We start from the raw sequence: 20,686 nt of genomic DNA, 5'->3' as shown, positions 1-20,686 counted from the left end.
AGTATATCACTATATTTTTTTCATTGCAGTTATCAGAGGAGCATCATGAAGCAGAGATGTTCCCAATCTGTACGCCGTGATGAACCAAAAATCTACTTTTTGTAAATCAAATCCATAATGACGGGGTCAATTTTCAGTGACACCTATGGTCAAAGGTTCCATCACAAGAGTGCACCTGTCAGATTTATTTTTCGTTTTAGCCTATTTATAACTGCTGCATTGCTCGCAGAAGAGGGTAAAGCTGTCCTGTGGATCTGCAGCTTGTACTTGTCACAGCGGATGAGTTTTGGAGTCGCAGACGGTGACACCTAACCTCTCTCGGGATAAGCGCGTCAGCTAAAGGTGTTAAATATGAATGCGCCGCGAAGAACCAAACGCTTGGATTAAAATCCGCGCCGCTGGGATGTTGGAGCCGCGTTATTACAACCCTGAATCCTCATCGCCAGCTGCGCACCGCGCCGCCGGTGGCCACAGCAGAACGGCACAGATGCTCACCCCCATCTATCAGCCCGTTTCGTGTTGATGGACTGCAAGTGACATTTTCCTTTAAGATGATGTAAGACTGTGCTTCACTGGTGGATTTGTTTCCCCTCCTCCATGTCACAGCTTGGAACAACATTATCTTAAATCTTCAGCCGGTTTGGCTGCTTCCGCACTCAGCAGTTTGGAGAGACTGGTGCGCAAAGGAGTCCCGCTTCTTGCCTCCTCCTCCTCGCCATCCTCCTCCCAATGAGCGCGTTTCAGCATCCCGGCAGTTAGGAGGAGAGCGATAGGATGCTCTCACAATTTCTCTTCCATTTAATCCTGCATTTAAGAAGGCTGCACTAAGATCCAGGTTTACTGAAAGTTTTTTAAAATTGTATTTTTCTTTGTTGAAAGTTCGCTTTTATTCATTTGAAGTCACTTCCGCGACCAAATCGCAGTGGCTGCCCCGTAACATGATGCTGGTTATGATAATCGATGCCTGACTTTTACGCACGCACTTGAAGGATGCACCGCAGACGTACATTTGGGATTGTTCTGTCATAAAAGCGCTGGATGCCCGGACTGTGTCTGGAATCGGGACTCCGCTTTGGGTTTGAGCGCCTCAGCTCCATGCAGCTGCACCCCACACCCTGAACTTCTGGGACGTTTCGTGCAAGCGAAATGGCACTGAGCGAAAACTGCAAAACGCAGCCCGCCAAAGACCAGGGCTCGGTGCAAAACCCGCCGTCAGATGTGGTTGAGCTGAACGTGGGTGGGCAGGTTTATTATACCCGTCACGCCACCCTGACGAGCTTCCCGAATTCCTTACTTGGGAAGCTGTTTTCTAACAAGAAGGGGTCTTCAAATGACTTATCACGGGATTTCAGAGGGCGGTATTTTATTGACAGAGATGGATTTTTGTTCCGATATGTGTTGGATTACCTCAGAGACAAGCAGGTTGTCCTCCCTGACCACTTTCCAGAGAGAGGGAGGCTGAAAAGAGAGGCCGAGTACTTCCAGCTGCCAGAACTGACCAAACTTCTGTCAGGTGAGGAGCCTAAGCTGTTTCAGGATGACAGTGACTGGGATGAGGAGTCGCAAAGCAGCGATCACAGGCTGTACCCGTCTTACTCCCTGGACAGGAGGTATGGTTACATTACTGTCGCCTTCAGAGGCAGAGAGTACCACACTGATCCCAAGGCCAAAAAGTTACCCAGAATCTTCATCAGCAGCCGGATTGGACTGGCCAAGGAGGTGTTTGGAGATGCCCTGAATGAGAACGGGGATCTGGACAGACCCCGGGACCGATACACCTGCAGGTTTTACCTCAAGTTCAAGCACCTGGAGAGGGCTTTTGACATGCTGTCAGAGACTGGCTTTCACATTGTGGCCTGTAACACCTCGCTGACTGCGTCCTCAACGGGTCATTACGCGGACGACAGGGTCTGGTCCAACTATACACAGTACATCTTTTACCGTGAGTGAATATCTGATTCTCCATTCTGTTTAAGTGATGTGAGGTGACCAGAAGGTTCTGTAAGAGGTGGCCAGATGGAGCTATACAAGTGCATTATAATTAATTAGAATACTGTCAAAAAGGTTAATTTATTTCAGTCCATCCATCCAGCCGCTGTCCATATCTCCTTGCAAGGTTGGAGGGGGCTGGTGCCTAACTCCAGCAGCGCGAGGCGGGGCACACTCAGTTCATTGCAGGGCATTTATTTCAGTAATCCATTAAAAATAAAAAAATGAAACTCACATATTATTAACATTGCATAATGTGGGTAAAGCACTTATTTATTCCCATTTAGCTGATAAATTAAGTTTCACTTGAACATTTTTATATTACATAAGACTACTGACAAGTATGCACTTGTACAATGCACTAGATACTCGGTTGGGGTTCATTTTGCATCATGGTAAGAAGGTGATCAGCCTGTGGTTCTGCTGGGGTGTTAAGGAGGGGCCTTCATCTTGTTTCTAGTGTCTCATCTACTTCTTGGCAATACTCCAAAAGATACTCTGTAGGCATTAGTCAGCCATCGACCAGAAAAATTTAGAGCATGCTTCCCTCTTCTGACTAGCTTTATGGAGATGCTGATTTCATTTTTCATCAAATTGTCTCACCTGCCCACACTGCTTGAAGTACTGTTTCCTGGTTTATCACTTCCTGATAGATAACTGCGTTCATTTTAGATTTGTGGGAAAAAAAAGTGAGTGGACCAGCACAAGGAACCTGGGTTTTGGACCTTTTTGTTCTTGTTCAAGACAAGGAGTCAGTTTCATAAGTCAACTGAAATCTTTATCCCAGTTAAGATGCTTTTGGCAATGTCTCTGATTCAGGAGTGAATTAATAAAAGGAATCAAATTGTTTCAGTTCACATCATGCTAATTTCAGGTGGATATTGAAGCTCTTAATACAACCGCAATTCACAAATAGTGAATCAACCCAGACTCTTGAATTTATATTGGTTTATTCTGCTTCTGAGGGCTTTGCTTGTCCATTTTCTTTCCCACCACATGTTTTCCTTCCACTAAGCGTTCCATTAAAAGCCTGGGATACAACACTTTCTGAACAACCAGCTCCTTTTGCAATGACTTTTTGTGGTCTGACCTTCTTGTGGAGGGTGTCAATGAGTGTCTGCTGCACAACTGTCAAGTCAGCAGTCTTACCAAAGATGGCGTAGGCTGCAACGTATCATTTTTGTTTTAAAAATCCATTTCTATTAATCTTCTACTTTTCTAAGGAACTGAAATGTGGATTTCTGTTACCCTTTAGGTATTTATGTAAAATCAGATAGAAATATATGTGACATATTGCTCTGAGTGCAATAAAGTATATGAATTTTGTTTTTAGTATTACTGAAATAAATTAACTTTTAAATGATATTCTAATTTTCTGAGATGTGCCTGAGGTTTTGTGATGGCTCATCAAAAGCTAAGCCATAGCAGAATTTCTGTAATTTAATTAGGTGGAAATTTTGCACTGATAAGAAAAAAATAAGGAATTTTAGAAAATATATATTCTTGTAGTCTGTAGTTTCATAATTTAAAGTACTTACATTAGATATGTTGGAACATACTTTTAACTCACACAAACTTAGTGTCCATAATTTTAAAAATCTATATTTTTTCCAAATTTTTGACCTAATAATGTGAGCCTAGAATAAGTTATCAAATAGAAACATGTTACACTATTTCTATTAATCCTGTTTCCTGTCCTATGTTTAGCAAACAAAATCAATGTGTAAAAATTTTACTGACATAATTGATAAATTAATTTGTCCTTCCATTCCCTGACAGGTTGATGACAACCTGTGAGTCAATTCGCAATAAATTGAAAAATCAGCCATACAAAAACACAACTATGGGGTGGAAAAAGAAGAAAGGAAAAAAGCAAACTCCTCCTCCCTAAACCCATTCCCTGTAAATGTTTAAATCCCTTTCAGCTGCTTTCTGCAAACTTCTGTCCAAAGTCCGAGATTAGAGGCAGACTTGTTCACGGCCCCCCAAGGAAGTTGAGTCACAATGCCACCACACTTTAAGTACACATGTGTCATGCGTAAATACAGCTTACTGCTCGGGTCCTGACAGCCTCTGGGTTATGAATAATATAGTGCCAGTGGGCAGCAAAAAAGAGGAGAAAGAGATATAACATGCATGGTTCTGAGTCAGTTTTACTTGGAAACAAAGACTGTGGATCAGCTAATATCTTAATTAGAGGCAAATCTGGCCCGTTCCTTTGAAGAGAAGAGAGACATATGGGCAATTAAAAAGCAATTTGTTCATCAATCTGAATTGTTCTGAATGGCTCCCTTTAGAAAAGCCTTGAAAAAGTGTATGCTCACATTTTGTCACATTGGCACCACAAACTTTCATGTGTGTTCTGGGATTTTCTGCTGCCGACATAAAAACAAACAAACAAACATGTATTTGTGAAACCATTATTGAATCTTGCAATTATGATTAACTCACTTTATTCTGACACTTTTCTTTCTTTTCCTTTATCACATTACCCTTGCCCCTAATTGTGGCCATTAAAATTATACATTAAGTATGTAGAAGAAGTCAGTCCATACATCTTTGCATGCATGTTAGTTAAAAATGATATAGGCTACTGCCAAATATTGCATTAAAAATGTCCTACGCTATTGTAAAGTAGCACACATTAAAATTGCAGAGAGGATTTGCAATTAAATATATTTCACAAAGTAGTGTATTACTGTGGTGTAGGAAGACATTTTTTACTAATCAAATCTAGTAAGTGTGGATTAAACTTATAGTTATATGTTCTTTGCTGTGATACTCCTAGAGAATCCAGTCCAACAAATGTGAGAAAGCTGTGCACCGCACACCGCACATCTCACTGAAAACACTATCCCTATGGTGAAACATGGTGGTGGCAATATTATGCTATGAGGTTGTTTTTATTCGGAAGATTGATGATGGGAGGATGGATGGAGCTAAATGCAGGGCTCTCCTGGAAGATAACCTATAAGAGGATGAAGAAGACTTGAGATTGAGTCGACTTTCTTCTTGTGTGGGCTTCTTTATGCTTTACAGTGTTCGTCTATCATAAAATCCTAATAAAAACATTTAAGCTTGTGACAAAATGCATAACTTTTTGATATGAACAATTTGTAGAGGCTACAGTCGGAGGGTAGGACTGTCTTTCAAACTGTGCAGTTTTTTTCACCAAGTGCTTTGCTTTGACTTTTTGAAATAACCCACTCTGTATGGGATTTCCTGAGTCATTCATTATTCTCAAGCAGAGCACAGAGTGTAGGTGTTCTCCTCTTTCTCTATTGTCAAACATTGCTCTGGGATGAAGTCAGGGGGAGGATGAGAGAGCGCTAAAGCCCAGTATGACAAGCAAAGCGGGACGAAGAGGAGACGAGAGCCAAAGAAGTTGTGAGGAACCAAGGAGAAGAAGGGAAAAGGCTGTAGAGGAAGTGGATGGCTGGATGAGGGAGTAAAAGTTGCATGAGACTTGGCCATGTGGAGAGGGAACTGAGGCAGAAAGAAGCAAGAGGGAGAGGGGACAAAAATAGATAAAAGTAAGGATGAGACAGGAAGGTTCGTCGAGTGTGAGGAAGTGGTGGGAGGAGAATATTTTAGGTGATAAGACAGACTCAAGAGAGGAGAGAATTGTTTTTCATTACAGTTAGAGGAAACATGCATGTTTACGAAAACGGAGACCTTGTCAGCATGATGGATAGACACGTCAAAAGCAGGCAGGCGTGAGAGGACCTTGCTTCATAGCATCACCGCGGCCTGAATCCACCATCAGAACTAATACCGTAAACTCATGGTGAATGTGGGACACTGGAAGGCCTAGAGCAGGTAGTCCTGATGAAACAATGCAAGCAGACAAACAGAAATATTAGGAGGAGGGGGACGAACCAGATCACAAGCCACATCATTGTTTTGTTGTTTTCTTTTGGCAGAACATTGAACTCCTTACTGAACTCCCCCTTACCTATGCAAACATCCAAACACCAACTCATATGGATGGAAAATGATACTCTAAAATGAGCTAAGTGAGAGAGTTTTCTTCCAGCCTGCCGGTTCCTTTGCATCATTCATGTTGCTCTTCTTGCTAAATGCGTCAGTAGTTTACCACAGCTCCACAGATTCTCCACATTACCGTGGACATTTTGCATAAAGCTGTACTGCAAATGTCCTTTTCTTCCTGGTGTGTTCTCTGTCTTCAGGTCTTCACTTTCAAGGTTTTGGTTCATTTCTCTAACCCTGTTGAAAGTATTTTTTTGTTTCAGACAAAGAGAAAAAAAGGGAGAATTTGAACAAAAGGGCACTCTCATCAAGGGGTCACAGGAGCATCATAATTTAGGAGCCTTTTCAACTGATGGGCAAGATGAATTATAATAATTTAAGCAAGTACTCAGACCAAATTAGAATGAACTGAATAGACGGCATAGAAAATAGAAGAATATATAATTATAGTATCACGGAAGCTCAGCCTATCATGAATAGAACATATGGTAGTTATCTAGGTTGGAGATTTGTTGTGGGCAAGGGGCACCAAGGCAGGGCTATCCAACGGATACTAAGGGCAGATTCAGAACCAAAGAAGAAGAAAAATAACTCAACTGGACTCAGAGATGCACAAACACAAAGATGTCTATTTATGTTTTTTCTCTTAGTTATTTATTACTTATTACTCAGCGAGCCCAAATAGAGAGAACTCTCATTTTCAGTGGTGTTGAGGCATTATAGATCTACAATTTAATACAGTACAATCAAAATGAAGACACTTTAAAACAACATCAGTAATTACAATATCAAACTATGTAAGTGGAATCAATGCTGTCTGTCCTGAACCTTGTATGTTCCAGGAGTGTGAGGCGTGATAATACAAGACAGACATAGCATGGGACAAATGAAACCAGGGGATATGTGCACTGATAGAGCAGAAGAGAAGAGAGGGACAGAGGCGAGATGATTAGTGAATGAAGAGAGAACAAAGGCCTGGTAACTGAGCTCTTAGCACACTCCAGAAAATAAAACAGCACAGGAGGCTAAGTAAACATAAAAAGATCATTTTGTTTTTTCTGCTTGTTGGTTGGTTCAAAACTGAAGGTCTGTGGTTCATATGAAACTGGCCATGCTTCAACCTGTACTTAACAGCTGGATCTTTATAACTTTTTAGATAAGCAAAAGTTTAAAGTGATTTTCTATAATCTCCTCAGTATACTTTACCAACAAGTAGGGTTTTTTTTCAGTTAGATAAATTAAACATTCAGTGCCATAAATGTGTATTTGCCCATGTTATATGTTATTACTAAAAACAGAAGTAAAACATATCTGCACATTGAGCAATTCATAAGGGTAGCTGCTTGTGTTTTACATTTTTCTGATAAATCAATAACAAATACACCCAGTAGATGGTACATCGTCATAGTTACCAATAAACATGCTTTATGGAAGTGAAACAGCTCATGATTGACTTGAGCTGTTTGTGTTACATGAAAGAAAGTATTGAACAGATTGAAGAGCACATTTCACAATGGCAGCAAAACTAAAACGAAAAAATCCAGATAGTGCACTACGGCACTATATGGTGCTATTTGAATAACACCATATTCAGGCTCATATGAGAGAAGATTGAAATAAGGATCTGCTCAAAAAACATCAATTTTTCCATATATGCTGGTCCATACAGTGCCATGGGGGACAATTATCTATTTCCTGCTGTCAATGGGGAAGAGGCAGGGTATACCTTGAACAGGTCGCCAGGGCAACACAGAGACACACAGGAAAAACAACCATCCAAGCTCACACTCATATCTCATGGTGATTTACAGTAACTTAAAAGTCACGTGTTTGGACTGTGACATGAAGCTAGGGTACCTAAGACAATCCATACATGCAAAGGAGGAACATGCAAACTCTTCAGGCCAGGCTCTGCAGCCCGGCTCAAAAAAACATTTTGTGGTTTCAACACAACATTAACTGTCCAAAGAAATTCCAAACTGAGATAAAACTAAATTTTTGTCGAGACCTTGTCATTAACGTGGCTTAATCATCTGCATTTAGCTGAATCAGTCAGGAATGAATATTTGCAGTACTTACAAAAAAATGTATTCCAAAACAATGCTTTACATGTTTTTAGAGTTAAAAAGTCCATCTTTATTGTTGTTATTAACGCATTAAAGATTCCAGCTGGTATTTAGTTGTGGTTGAAAGCCATCTCTGAGGAAAGATGCGACATGAAGGCAATATTCAGCTCCAAAGTTTCCCTCCCCTTCTCCTGCACTCACTGAGACACAGCAGAGTGTTGAACCTATTTCTTCTCAACTATTTGAAACTGAAAACCGTCTCAAACAAAAGGAGAAGTTTAATTTGGTTCATTGGTTTACAACTAGCTGTCATCTTGCATGAAATAAGTCCATAACCTCGTCTGAACTTACAGACTCCTTGTCAAAGTACAGAAATCATTGTTAGACCCCGAAAACCTGTAACTCCAGAGGCAAAATCATCTCAGACTCTGACAGAGTCAGTCGCAGTCAGAGTGGGAGAAATGTACTATTGGATAGAGAATGGTTCCTGGATGTGCTTGTTAAAATAAATCCAGAGCCTTCAGTTTGGTCCACAATCCGGTGATGTGTGGCCATAATTGCTTCTGAACAGTGATAACAAGACAACAGGGAGGGACAGGGAGAGTAATCTACTGCTTGGGTCCAAAAGAGGAAGAGATTGGCCCATTGCTGAGCTCTCACAGAGCCTGGTTGGAGTGCGGATTGGCAATACCTACAAGAGACGAATGATGTTCCTGTGAATAACTCATTTATGTCTGTAATAGCACCTTTGCAGAGGAATGGTTGGCAGTAGGAGGAGAAATGTGTGTCGATGTCTTTGCACCTCATCAATCTAAAGCAGGCAATCTGGCCCAACTCTGGAAAGAAATCAATTTATTAGAAAGAAACTGATATTAAAAATCTAGTTCTTGAAGCTATCCAATGAAATAGACACATGGTTATACTGTTGCATATTCACATTTGCATAACCCTAAACAATTAGCACATTAATTGAAATGTAATCAGCTGTTTTTTTTCCTTGAAATACTTAATGATTAATTCATAAGTGCAGTTACAGGAACTAAAGATTAAATATTCCCCCACCTTAGAAAAAGCTATCCTTTTAAACTATTTTTAATTGCCTCTTGTCTTCTTTGCGTCCTGCAAGACAGTTGACTCTTAATTAAAAGTGCAGTTTTGACAGATTAACAAAGTAAGACTTTTAAAAAGCAACATTTCAAATATGAAAGGGAATAAGAGGTTAAATTCTCACTTAATTTCAACCTTCCACCAATTAAAGTCTCCAGCATGCCTCCCACTTAGTATTATTGTCCCTTCTTCTGCTACTTTTGTAACCTGAAGAAATCAGAGGCAGGTATTCTTCCTGGACAATACCATAGTAATCACTCCAGATGCACTTAATGGCTGCTTGGATGAGAATCGTCTTACATGCTGAGTGTTTTCTGAAGACAGCGGCATTCAAAGTGTTGGTTTGCAGAAGGAGATTTTTGTAGATTGGGGGGGGCTTTTTTGGGGGGGAACTGCATTAAATGGGTAATTAACAGAACATCTATATAGTGCTTTGCAAAAGTATTCATATACCCAGATCTTTGTCTCATTTTGTCACATTACATCCACAAGCAGAAATGAATAAATCAACTACAGTGGAAAGTCTTTAGGGTATTCCCCTAGCAGGTCAATAAATTGAAATCAGTACCTACAGTACCGTAGTTTTTCTGTAAAATAGCTCCAGCTCAGTCAGAATATGGAGAATATGTCTTGTCATAAATCCAGATCACCTCACTCTTTGTTTAGAGCTCCCTCTGAATGACTGAGTAGTCTAAGTGACTACCTAGATAATTGTTTTACTTATTCTTCTCAATAGCAAGCAGAAGGAATGACCTCTACCAGATTTTAATGTCAAAAGACTGAAATTGTTACCAACATTATTTTTTTTCTGTTGATTCTGTTAAACATCATCCTCTTTTTAAATAAAATGCATTGTTATTATTCTTATTAAAATGTCTCCGGAATGTACGGAGAACACGTCTTGCCACAAATTCTCAACTAGATTTAGTCCTACAACATGCCTGTCAGCTTAGGTGGATTGGCATAACTTGGTAGTATTGCTTTTGAACAGTATCCTTACCCATTTCACATGACAGACTGAACATTTAAATTTCTTTACTGCAGTATCTCTGATCTTTGTACTGTGTGCCCTGGTCTTCATGATGCTGTTTGTTCTCTAATGTGCTCTAACAAAAGTATCTGAGGCCTTAAAATAAAAGTTTTATTAATGGTGGCAAAACCTTAAACTACTGCTGTGAAAATTATTCAACAAGACGTTGCTAGGTGACTGGAGAGAGAGTGAGTTAGGTGACGCCACCCACCTTTCTTGGCGGCTAAAGCATTTCCTCTCGCTACATCAACCAGAATGCTGCATCTGAGTTCAGTGACATTATTGAATATTCTTTCAGACGAATTATCTATACATGTGTCTATTGCATGATATTATTGATTTGTTGTCCAAACACTTTGTGTTTGTCTGTTCCCCAAAGTTTTGTGCTTCCTGAGGTAAATACTATTGTGGGGTAGTGTAACATAGAAGTTTCCCTATAACGACAGCTCTAAGAACGATTACTCCTTCCCTCCAGATGATCCTCTTGAGGCATAATTTAGAGGATGATAAGAACACCTTTCTTTCCATCTTAATCCGGCCTTGTACAGGGGAGAGGTGTGGCTCAGGGTCAGGAGAGAGAGAGAGGGGCTGATATGGACGCTTCAATCTGCCTGCGTTGCTTGTTCGTCTCTCGGTCAGGGTGACACTCATCAGATCGGCACCCTCTTGACAACGTTCTCGTGTCATTAATACTCAGCCGGTGGAGCTGTCACTCTCCTCACGGGTAACAGCCAACGCAAGACGTACCCTGGAGCGTACAACACTGGTAACCTTGAGTTAGATCGCGTGATTTTCGCGGGGGCACCACAGCACTTAACTTAATTTTCCCCCAGCTCCTTCACATTGAAGCTGTTCATGGAAGCAATCATTATTGGCAAATTCAAAAACGCATTATTTTGCATGGCAAGAAAACAGCTGTAGTCATCAGTCAGGCTGGACATCGGGTGATGAAGCGAGTCTCTGTGAAATGGATTTCCCTCTCGCTGTAGGGACAGTCGCTGCGTTTGCAAGACAAGCCCTTTTTGTGCTGCAAGGGCACACTGGTCTCATTTGTGAGTTAACAAGCATGTAAGCTATTCTTCCCTCGAGGCGGCGGAAGATTAAGGAATATTTGGTCAGCAGCATCAGAATGTACTCGCTGACAGGCTGCATGTATTTTCAATCAACTTGCATTTAGCCTTGATGTATTGCACATGTAGATTACTCCCCCTTCCCAAATAAGGTCAGGAGCTTTCCCTGTGTTTTGTTTATTTCACAAAGTCTTGGCCAGAAAATGATATTGCACCTGAGCCAGGCAGCACCTGAAGTACTTCAAGATAATTCAAACTGCTCAGTCTCACTGGGTTAGGCTGAGTTACAGGCAAACAGACAGTAATGAAAAGACATGTCGCTTAGATGTTGTTTTTTGTTACACTCAGACAACATAGCTGTAAAATGCTCTCTTTTTTAGTTTAAAAGTTATTCTCATGAATTTTGACTCGGGTTACAGTTCACACTTCGTCTGAAATCATATTTAGGAAGGAGGCAGCTTTGGGTCACTTGAGTCTATAACAAAATAAAACCTTACAGCTGAAACTAGATAATGACGTTCACTTTCTAAAATAAGCATAACTCTTCTTTCTCCCTGTCAGACAATAAGTCAGACTGCATGTTTAATGTTTTAGGTCGATTCAGTTTATCATATTTAGTAAATGTCAGAATATGAATATATTTAAACTTCCTTTGAAGTTTTACATACATTTTCTTGGTATTTGGTAACATTGCCTTTAAACTTTGATTATCCTTCCAGAACAATAGTTTACTGAAACTTCGGCCCATTCCGCCTGACAGAGTACGTTTTTTAGGTCATCTTTCTTACACAGCTTTGCAGTGCTGCCATCCACATTTCTATTAGACTGAGAACAAGTGATGGCCAAACCAAAACAATAACTTTGATGCCCTCAAGTCACTTTTTAACTCATCTTACAGTATGCTTTGGGTCATTGTCTAGGTTTCAGTTTTCTGGCTGATGCCTTGAGGAACTGCTTCAATATTTCTGCATAAGCATTTTTCATTGTCTATTCTGTGTACAAGCCTATGCTGTAGCAAAAAAACAAAAAAATAATACATTACATATCCTTGCTGTTCTTTTTATTTACAGCTTTACAAGCTTCTCCCTATTTATACCAAGTATAATAGTATTCTTTATTGTCTTACACTTCAATTTTAGTTTTGTCAGACCACAGTGCATGTCTCCATAAAAAGAGAGCCTTTGTAAACTGTGTCTTCACTTTTTATGTTGATGTTGGAGTAATGGCCTCTTCGTGACATTCAGTCCATGAGGAAACAGGACTCATTTAACCAGTAATAATGACGCTCATCTACCAGTTTCAAACAACATCTTCTGTTTTTGTTTGTCTTTGGCACGCAAAATTATAAATTTCCATCAGCAGATTGAAATTGTGTCCAAATACTTTTACAGACTCACAAATCCCTTCTTGATGCCTCGACTGATTTCTTTAAAATTTTCCATGTAAGATGAGAAAGCAGTTTGCTAGAGGCGTCGCCTTGAAATGTATCCGCAGGTGTGCCTCCAATTATCTCAAATGTTCAGAATCAAAATCGTACAAAGCTTTTGTGCCACTGTCTAGTCTTTTCCAAATAGATGAAAGGCACAGTAATTTAATGTCAACTTCTCAATTTGGAAAAAATAATAAATATATTCTCAAATATTATCTCTAGTAATTCTAGAGACAAAATGTTAGTATTCCTAACTGAAGACTGTATACTGATTTAATGTCAGACAGTGAGAATTAACAGATTATGAATGTTTTGTACAGCTTATGTATGTAAATATCTGGTTTCAGCTTCAAGTGTTAAAAGTCCCTCTAAGATTATCAAAATAATGTGCAGAGGTGCCTCGAATGAGTCAGTTAAGAAGCTCAAATTATACAGAAAAATGGATGCTGGGAAATAAACTCAGTGACATTTTACATCTGAATTTGTCAGAGAGCTCTGCCTTCAGTCCACATCATGTCCTACTTTTCTGCCAATTAGAGCCTCTAAGATCTACAAGCACTCACATCTCTACAAAACTGATCTCTCTCGGGCACGATGAGGACAAACATCGCCGCTGTCATTGTTGGGTGGAGAGGGTGGGGGATAGTTTTGGGGGACACCCCGTGAGACATGCTCTGTGCTGAACTCAACTCCATCTGTGTTATATATAAGGAGTTCAGACACACAGCCTCAGTCTGTTAATGTGGAGGAAATCAGATCTCTCAGACAGGCTGCACGGAGCTGAGAAAAACACATTTCAATCAATAGCTTCCCTGAAAAGATAGTAAAGTGAACACACCCATTTGTTTAAAGAGAAGACTGCAACTCTTCAGCTTTTATTCAGCCACGGATTCAAATTCTGGATGTTTTGGGATTTATTTATTCAAGTTGGATATAATAAGCCTTCCTATATTCTTCTCCTTCTTGCTTGGGCTTTAGATTTACATCAGCAATGGTGGCTACAAATGTTATCATGAAGTCATTAAAAAATAAACAGCACTGTACAGCATTCTTTGGCTAAAGCTTTTGATTCTGTAAATTAGAAATACAAATCACTGACAATATTTTTTTCACTCAGGAAATTGGTTCTGAACCGATTTAGAAATTGTCTGACACAACCTGGTGTGTTATCTTAAAAAGGAGAACACTGCCTTGCAATATCTAAAAGTGTTCACTAAGGAAGTGTCGTAGGCCTGATATTATTTCCTATTTTTACAAAATGAGTTGGGTAAATGACTTTCTTATGTTATCATGTGAAAAGTTCAGTCCTTGCATTATCACACTAAACTCTGACAACATTTTTAGTTCTGATGTGCAGCTCATTTGTAACCTTCCAGGTCATACAGTTGCCTTTACATCTTCAAACCAAAGACCAACAATAAATAATAACAAAATCAATATATTTATTGGTAGCAGACAGGCTGTTCTCAACATTTCAGAGGAATCTGTTGATCTATTGGGATTTTCAGGTATAAATATTTCTCTTATTAAAAGAGGGGTGGTGCATAAAAACAGAAAATATCCACAGTGCAGCAGTTGTGTTGTTGAACCTTGGGGATACAGTGTGTCAATGGGAGGACTGCTTCCAAAATGATATAAAAGTAGCAGCATGTCAACAACATATTATCTATAAATGCACAACATTGTGAATTTTGAAGTATATAAACTACAGCAGTGAAAACCACTCTGTGGGCAATTTCTCTCAGCTATGAATGGGAAACTGAGGCTAGAATTCGCACAGGCTGACCAGTATTGAACAATGAAAAATTGGAAAGTGGTTGCCTCTTCTCAATTTGAGCTGCAACCTTCAGTTTGTTGGGTCATAATTTGGTGTAAACAACAGGAAAGCATGAATCCAATTTGTTGTGTATCAATGGTTCAGGATCACAGTGGTGGTTTGACGTTGTTGGGAATTTGTTCTTTGCACTCTTTGGGCCTATTTGTACAAATTAAGCAACACATTACTATATCATTGCTGATTATGTTTATTGCTAATCACAGTGTGCCTATCCAACCCTACTAACAAGAAAATACAACACATCACTAATCCTGAGTGATGTCACTTTGGTTTCTTGAACATGACAGTGACTTCACCTTGGCGGCTTCCAGTCACCAGATCTTAATCCAATAGATCACCTTTGGGATGTGGTGTAAGAGGGGGATCAACATCATGGATGTGCATCTGAGGAATATTAATACTATTGTTATATCTATGCTACAGAAAATTATTGCAATTCTGAAGAGAAACGGAGGTCAAACCCAATATTTGCAAGTGGCCGCTACAAAGCGTATTCGCTTTGTAATAACTGCAGGCTCTCAGACTTTGTACTTTTTGGATGTATCTCTTTAAATCAGAGAAATACCTTGTTATTCTAAAAAATATTTTTATTAAGCTTGTGTTGCTTCATTATTTAGTTGGTCTAAATAAAAAAAATGTGGGTAAATGTTTCCAGTCGGTAAAACATTTTTAAATTTTTGCTTCACATCTGTGGAATAAGCGTCAAAATATCACTGATTTCTTTATTATTTTAAGGGTTTTACTATGACTGTTCTGACAGAAAGAAATATTTAATTGTTTCATTTAGCCCTTCACTGGAAATGAATTGCGTCAGATTTTTCTTGGCATGGTTTTCAAAAGCAAAACCAGATCTATTTGTATCCGTATTTGCTTTTTTCATTATTTTGGTTCTGCTGATGTTCTGATTTGAAGCTCTTTTAGTTCTTCATGCTGCCTTCTGGACCAGGAATAAAAGCTTTACTTAAATGTTTTAAGTCACAATCACTTGGTCTTCCTTAAAAATACGGGACATGTCGACTGAACTGCAGTTTGCTCTCTACGTATCAGCTCTTCTCATTTCTTGCTTTGAATCACTCGTTTGAATATTCAGGGAGTTTGGCAGCTGCTAAGCGCCTCTGATTGCTGATGATTGCAGGGACCAAAAGAGATGTCAGATCTTATAAAAATTGCCTCATTTGGTTTTTTCCTAACAATGACTTGCAGAAAACAGCCTCTAATAGCCGTAAAAATCTCATTAAGATCTGAGATTACAGCCAAAGTGATTGCTCTTGGGACTCTTTTTTTTTTTCCCCCGTTGAAATTACATAACACAAAACTTTGTGTTTTAATATGTGATTTTCCATCACTAAAATAAAACCTCCAGGTACTTTTCTCTCACTGCCTTGCTAATTACTCATTCTCTTGCATGGCCTGGAAATTTTTTCAGTTGCTATTATTGGGTGTTGGCTCGTTTCCTAATCGGGCTGCCCCTCTGGACTACAGCATCCATCCATTTAGAAACAATGCTCTGCCTCCGCCTCCTCCTGCTCCTGATCCTCCTTTACTGAAGCGCCTGCATCCATTTCCCATTTGCGCTGCTCGTCTGCTGCTGGATTCAGCCAGATTCATTTTCTGCGGGGGGAAATTGGTGCTCTGATTGGCCTCTTTACTCATGGATTAGCCATTAAAAAGCTGTTAGCAACTCTCCGACTATATCAGCTCAATGCAATCATCACAGCAGAGATAAGGTCGTTATTATAGTCTGCGCAAAGAGGTTAAAATCCCCCTTGAACTCTGGCCGTTTTAAATTGGTGCATGTGCTGGAGGGAGGCAATGGACGAATCATTCCTCCACCCCTGAGATGTCTCTGCTATCGAATTTGAGTCATCCCATTAGGGAAAAAAAAGCTATTAAGAGGTCTTCAGAGTTTGTGTTTTCTGTTTACATACAGTTAGCAGATCTACTACTTCCACAGCACATCTCTAACTGCAAGCGGATCTAAGCGATCTTGGTTATTTTGGGGAAAAGAAAGACAGTGCCAGTGACTTTACTCTAGCACTTCTCAAGCCAGCAGGCAGCACTGTACTGTACAGTATTTCTGTCCCGCAATTAGCTGTGTAGGAGGAAGTGAGATGAGACGAAAGGAAGGTACAAGAAAAGAGAGAAAAAAATGCAGCTGGAATCTTCTGCTTGTACCGATTTATCCAAACTCAAAGAGAGCAGGAGACCCTCAGGGTCAGCTACTGAATGCATTCGCTTTCTCTCTAGCCTGCAAGTTGTTAGCCTGTTTTTTTTTTTACCCTGGTGCCTCCCTAAAGGTAGAAAGCACCTTACTTTTGGTTCAGGTGACTAAACTAACGTGCCTCTGCCTTGGCGGTGCGGCTACAGGCCTAATTAGAAACCGTGACGACAGAGCAGATTGCGCTGGATCTGAGGCGAGGTTTGCCGTGGGAAATGGGAAAGATCTTTCAGCAAGTCGTGCTGAGCTGTTTGAGCTCTGGAGGGGTCGACTTATCACATGGAGCAATATGCACAGCTCACTAGCTTTTGGGGGGGAATTAATCACCGAATATCACACAAGAAATCAGATGTTCAAACTGCTGAACCCCTTAAATATCTGCACATACAATCATCTGACATTGTTGTTCCATAAATATCAGATGATGCCTTTGGCATTTTCTTTTTGTACATTGAAACCTCGAATTTAAATTAACTGTATTGCCATTCAGTGTCATAGACCAACAAGAAAAGTGCATAACTGTGAAGGGGAAAGAAAATACTAATTTCATAATTTCAAAATTGGAGAAGTTTGCTCTGCATTTGTATTCTAGGGAATCAACACAAAAGCAGTCTGTAGAGCATTTATTTGCTGCAATTACAGCTGCATGTCTTGAAGGATGTGTTGACTTTTGTGCCAGATTTTCAGTGCAGTCAAAGGGATTCTGAGTTGGATCAAGGTCTGAACCTTGGGACAAACTCATAATTTAGTATTAATCTTTATATCTCTAGGAAAATCCCACTGAGATTAAAAATCTCTTTTGCAAGAGAATCCCGGCCAAGAAGAGCAGCAGCGCGTAGAGTTTGCAAAACATTTATTTATACCAAATAGGCCTTGATCTAAATCAGGAAGGCCCAAGTCAAGTCCTTGAGATGTCCTTGAACGTGTTAATGTGTCGTTTCTCCAACACACCTGAATCAAATAGCTGACTGCTGACTATCTGGCATGAAGCTGATTGCAAACAGGATTTTTCTTGCTTTTCTGTCTTGTTACATATTCATAGCAGCCAGATATGTGGAGTCAGTGGCTCTCCTTGCAGATTCTTTCACCTGAACTGTGGCTCTTTGCAGCTCCTCCAGGTTTAGGTAGATGACTATATTTTGACAGACTTGCAGTTTAATACTCTGTCCAGCCTTTTATATTTTTTCTACTGCCTTACTTTGTGTTGGTTTATCACCTAAAATAACAATAAAATGCATTAGAAATTGTGGTTGTAAAGCTTCAAAATGTGAAATGGCTTTAAATATATTTATTTGCCAGCAATCAAATGAACAAATGTTTTGCGTGCTTTGTCCTAGGTGGGCCCTCGCGGTGGTCGTCCTCTCACTGTGACTGCTGCTGCAAGAGCCACAAAAGTGAGCGCGAGGGTGAGAGTGGCACCTCTTTCAACGACCTCTCCACGTCCTGCTCCGAGACCCAGTCGGAGGCCAGCACCCCCCAGGGAACCGTGATCCACGCGCCCGTGAGCCGTCAGTCCAAAATCCAGACCCTGGATCGACCTGTTCCCAAAGTCCCAGCCCTCATGCTGCAGCAGCAGGCCGAGATGCGCCGCAAGACGGACATGCTGCGCGTGAGGACCTTCGGCGTGCGGGAGCGAGACGCCGCCAAGAGGAAAGCACACAAAGAGAAGATGACTCCGGAGCAGGAGCTGCAGAAATGCATTCAGGACTTCCGGCGCATTAGGATTCCCGATCACTTCCCGGAGAGGAAGTACATGTGGCAATCCGAGCTCTTAAGAAAGTACAGACTCTAAAAATGAGCAAGACAGGGGGGAGTAAAGACAGCAAGATGGTGCTACGGAGTCATATCACCGCCATTAAAGAGTATTACAATGCATTATCGATACACTGCACACTCTAAGGCACATGTTGCACCAGAGAATACGACTATCCTGCCAGGAAGGATTGCAAAGCACACAAAAATACAAAGCAGTGTGAGTTATTTATCTGTAACCTTTGCACAGTGTTGTGAATGACATGCACACGTGTAAATCAGACTGAGACTTATACAAAACGTCCCGCTCTCTCCGTGTAGAGACGAGAAAGAAAGGTATACTCCAGGTCATAGCATCACTGACAACAAGCGACCTCAGGGGAAACATCGTTTCAGTTCACCAACCTACCACATTCTGCATGCGCAGTCGCCCACAATGGCTGTTTTTAAAGCGGATGTACCCAGATGGTGCTGTGAGCTAGCAACACATTATCACTATACTTCACCGAGCTCTCTCTCTCCCTCACTCTATCTCTCTCTCTCTCCCTCTCTCACACACACACACAAACATGTTAAGTATGCTTCGGCAACAACACTGCATGTCATCTCACCCTTAGCATAATTATGCAATATCAAACAAAATCTCAATTCACTGTTTTTGTCTGATGGGTGAAAAGAGTGTTGGTGGGTGAGACTAATGTACTGAGGGAAGCACTGCCTTGATCTGTTTGTATTACTTTTTGTCTGATGTTGTCTTGGTGAGAAGATTGTATGTATGTAGAGCAAATGGCAATGGGATTTGTGGGTTCGCTGACTGTAAATGTGCTAAAAGACGAAATAAATGGGTTAGAATTCTATGTAAAAATGTGAACCTTCTTGGTCTTTGTAAAAGAGGTTTATTAAGCTTTGATCCAGTACAGAAACTTGAGGTATAAGAGTCTGCAGGGGAGGTGCGATGGCTGCAGGTTTTAGCAACTTAATTCTGCTGTAACTATACACCAAGCATGGCATCAAAAGTTATTTTGATGTTGTTTCTGTTTAAAAAGTTAGATCTACAACACAGCTATTGGCTACTGGAAATCAGAAAAGCGGCTACTTCTACCACTAAATCTTGCAAGTTGCAGGATGGTTTATGATCCCTTCATTTTTGTTTTGTCACAGCCATTCAGTAGGTGCTAATTATGCAATTTCATGCCTTGTTTATTCCCACAATTATTTATACCCCTGAAAGATTCTGATCTAAATTTATTTTCAATTTACCAAGGAGTTTGTTTCTGATGGGGCACGGTAGAAGGATTTACAACCTTCTCAACAACAGATGCAAAAATCTTTATTTGCACTTTCTCAAGCTCTTCTTATAATTTCTGTCTGGCTTTTTGAATGTTTCCACTGATGTTTTGAGGATTTATTGTTTGGTGATTATCTCCAAATCTAATTTTTTAGCTTGCTCTACAGATTTTCTACTAGATTAAAGACAGAACTCTTATTAGTTCTGTCAAGAAAAGATATTAATTTCTTCCATTTTCAAATAAATATGTTGACTGAATGGAAGGGTTGTTCAACCAGATTTGCCAGAGATATGAATAATTTTGTCATAACCTGACTTTTCAGGATATGAAATGTAGCCATCTACTGTAACCTTTGAACTTAGTACTAATGTCTGTGAGCAGGTGAGCACTCTGAGTTATTTTGATTTGATCATTATCTGTAATCTCTCACATTTCAGAAGAACCCAAATGCGTATTAAATAATGAATGATGGTATCAGAGTAAATGAAGGGAGATTCAAATTTCTAAAATGATCCATCGCTTTTTTTCACTTTACATTTATTCGCTGCTTTGTGTTGGTTTCACATAATTTCCCAATAAAATATATTGCATTTTGTGATTGTAACATCACAAAATTTGGAAACGCTCAAATGCAAAACGGTACTGTTGTAAGATGCTGTGCATGTCTCAAAAGAATAAAATAGGAGAGGTTAAGAAATGAGAAAAACTACAAAAAATCTATGCTTTGAAAAGTACATGTTCCTTTACAGAATATTTTTTTTTGCTATTTGTCTGTCACTTTTCTATCACACATATGTCTACGATCATAACAAGATAATCCAAGTAAATACAAAAGCAGCATTCAAATGAAGTCATTAAAGTCTTTGTGTAACTGGAAAGGTTAAATTTGAGTGATTTGAAGAGAGAAGA

At 39.9% G+C, this 20,686-nt stretch overlaps 1 protein-coding gene across 1 annotated transcript; it reads left to right on the top strand.

The window, feature by feature from the left end:
• The first annotated feature begins 423 nt into the window (after positions 1 to 423).
• On the top strand, positions 424 to 19,931 carry LOC102220136 (BTB/POZ domain-containing protein KCTD16-like). The gene is made up of 2 exons (XM_005795333.2): positions 424 to 1,942; positions 18,074 to 19,931. The coding sequence occupies exons 1-2, from the start codon at positions 1,147 to 1,149 to the stop codon at positions 18,526 to 18,528; spliced, it is 1,251 nt and encodes a 416-aa protein (XP_005795390.1). The 5' UTR covers positions 424 to 1,146; the 3' UTR covers positions 18,529 to 19,931.
• The last annotated feature ends 755 nt before the right edge of the window (positions 19,932 to 20,686 follow it).

Source organism: Xiphophorus maculatus, chromosome 23 (genome assembly GCF_002775205.1).
Source record: "Xiphophorus maculatus strain JP 163 A chromosome 23, X_maculatus-5.0-male, whole genome shotgun sequence".
Taxonomy (NCBI): domain Eukaryota; kingdom Metazoa; phylum Chordata; class Actinopteri; order Cyprinodontiformes; family Poeciliidae; genus Xiphophorus; species Xiphophorus maculatus.
Note: the sequence above shows the minus strand (reverse complement) of the source record. Positions and strands in the feature narration are given on the sequence as shown.

Bases quoted from the DNA above. Each gene is read 5' to 3' on its own strand.
- LOC102220136 (XM_005795333.2), top strand. From the start codon at position 1,147: ATGGCACTGAGCGAAAACTGCAAAACGCAGCCCGCCAAAGACCAGGGC. The intron at 1,943-18,073 runs GTGAGTGAATAT...GCTTTGTCCTAG, and splicing joins TACACAGTACATCTTTTACC to GTGGGCCCTCGCGGTGGTCG.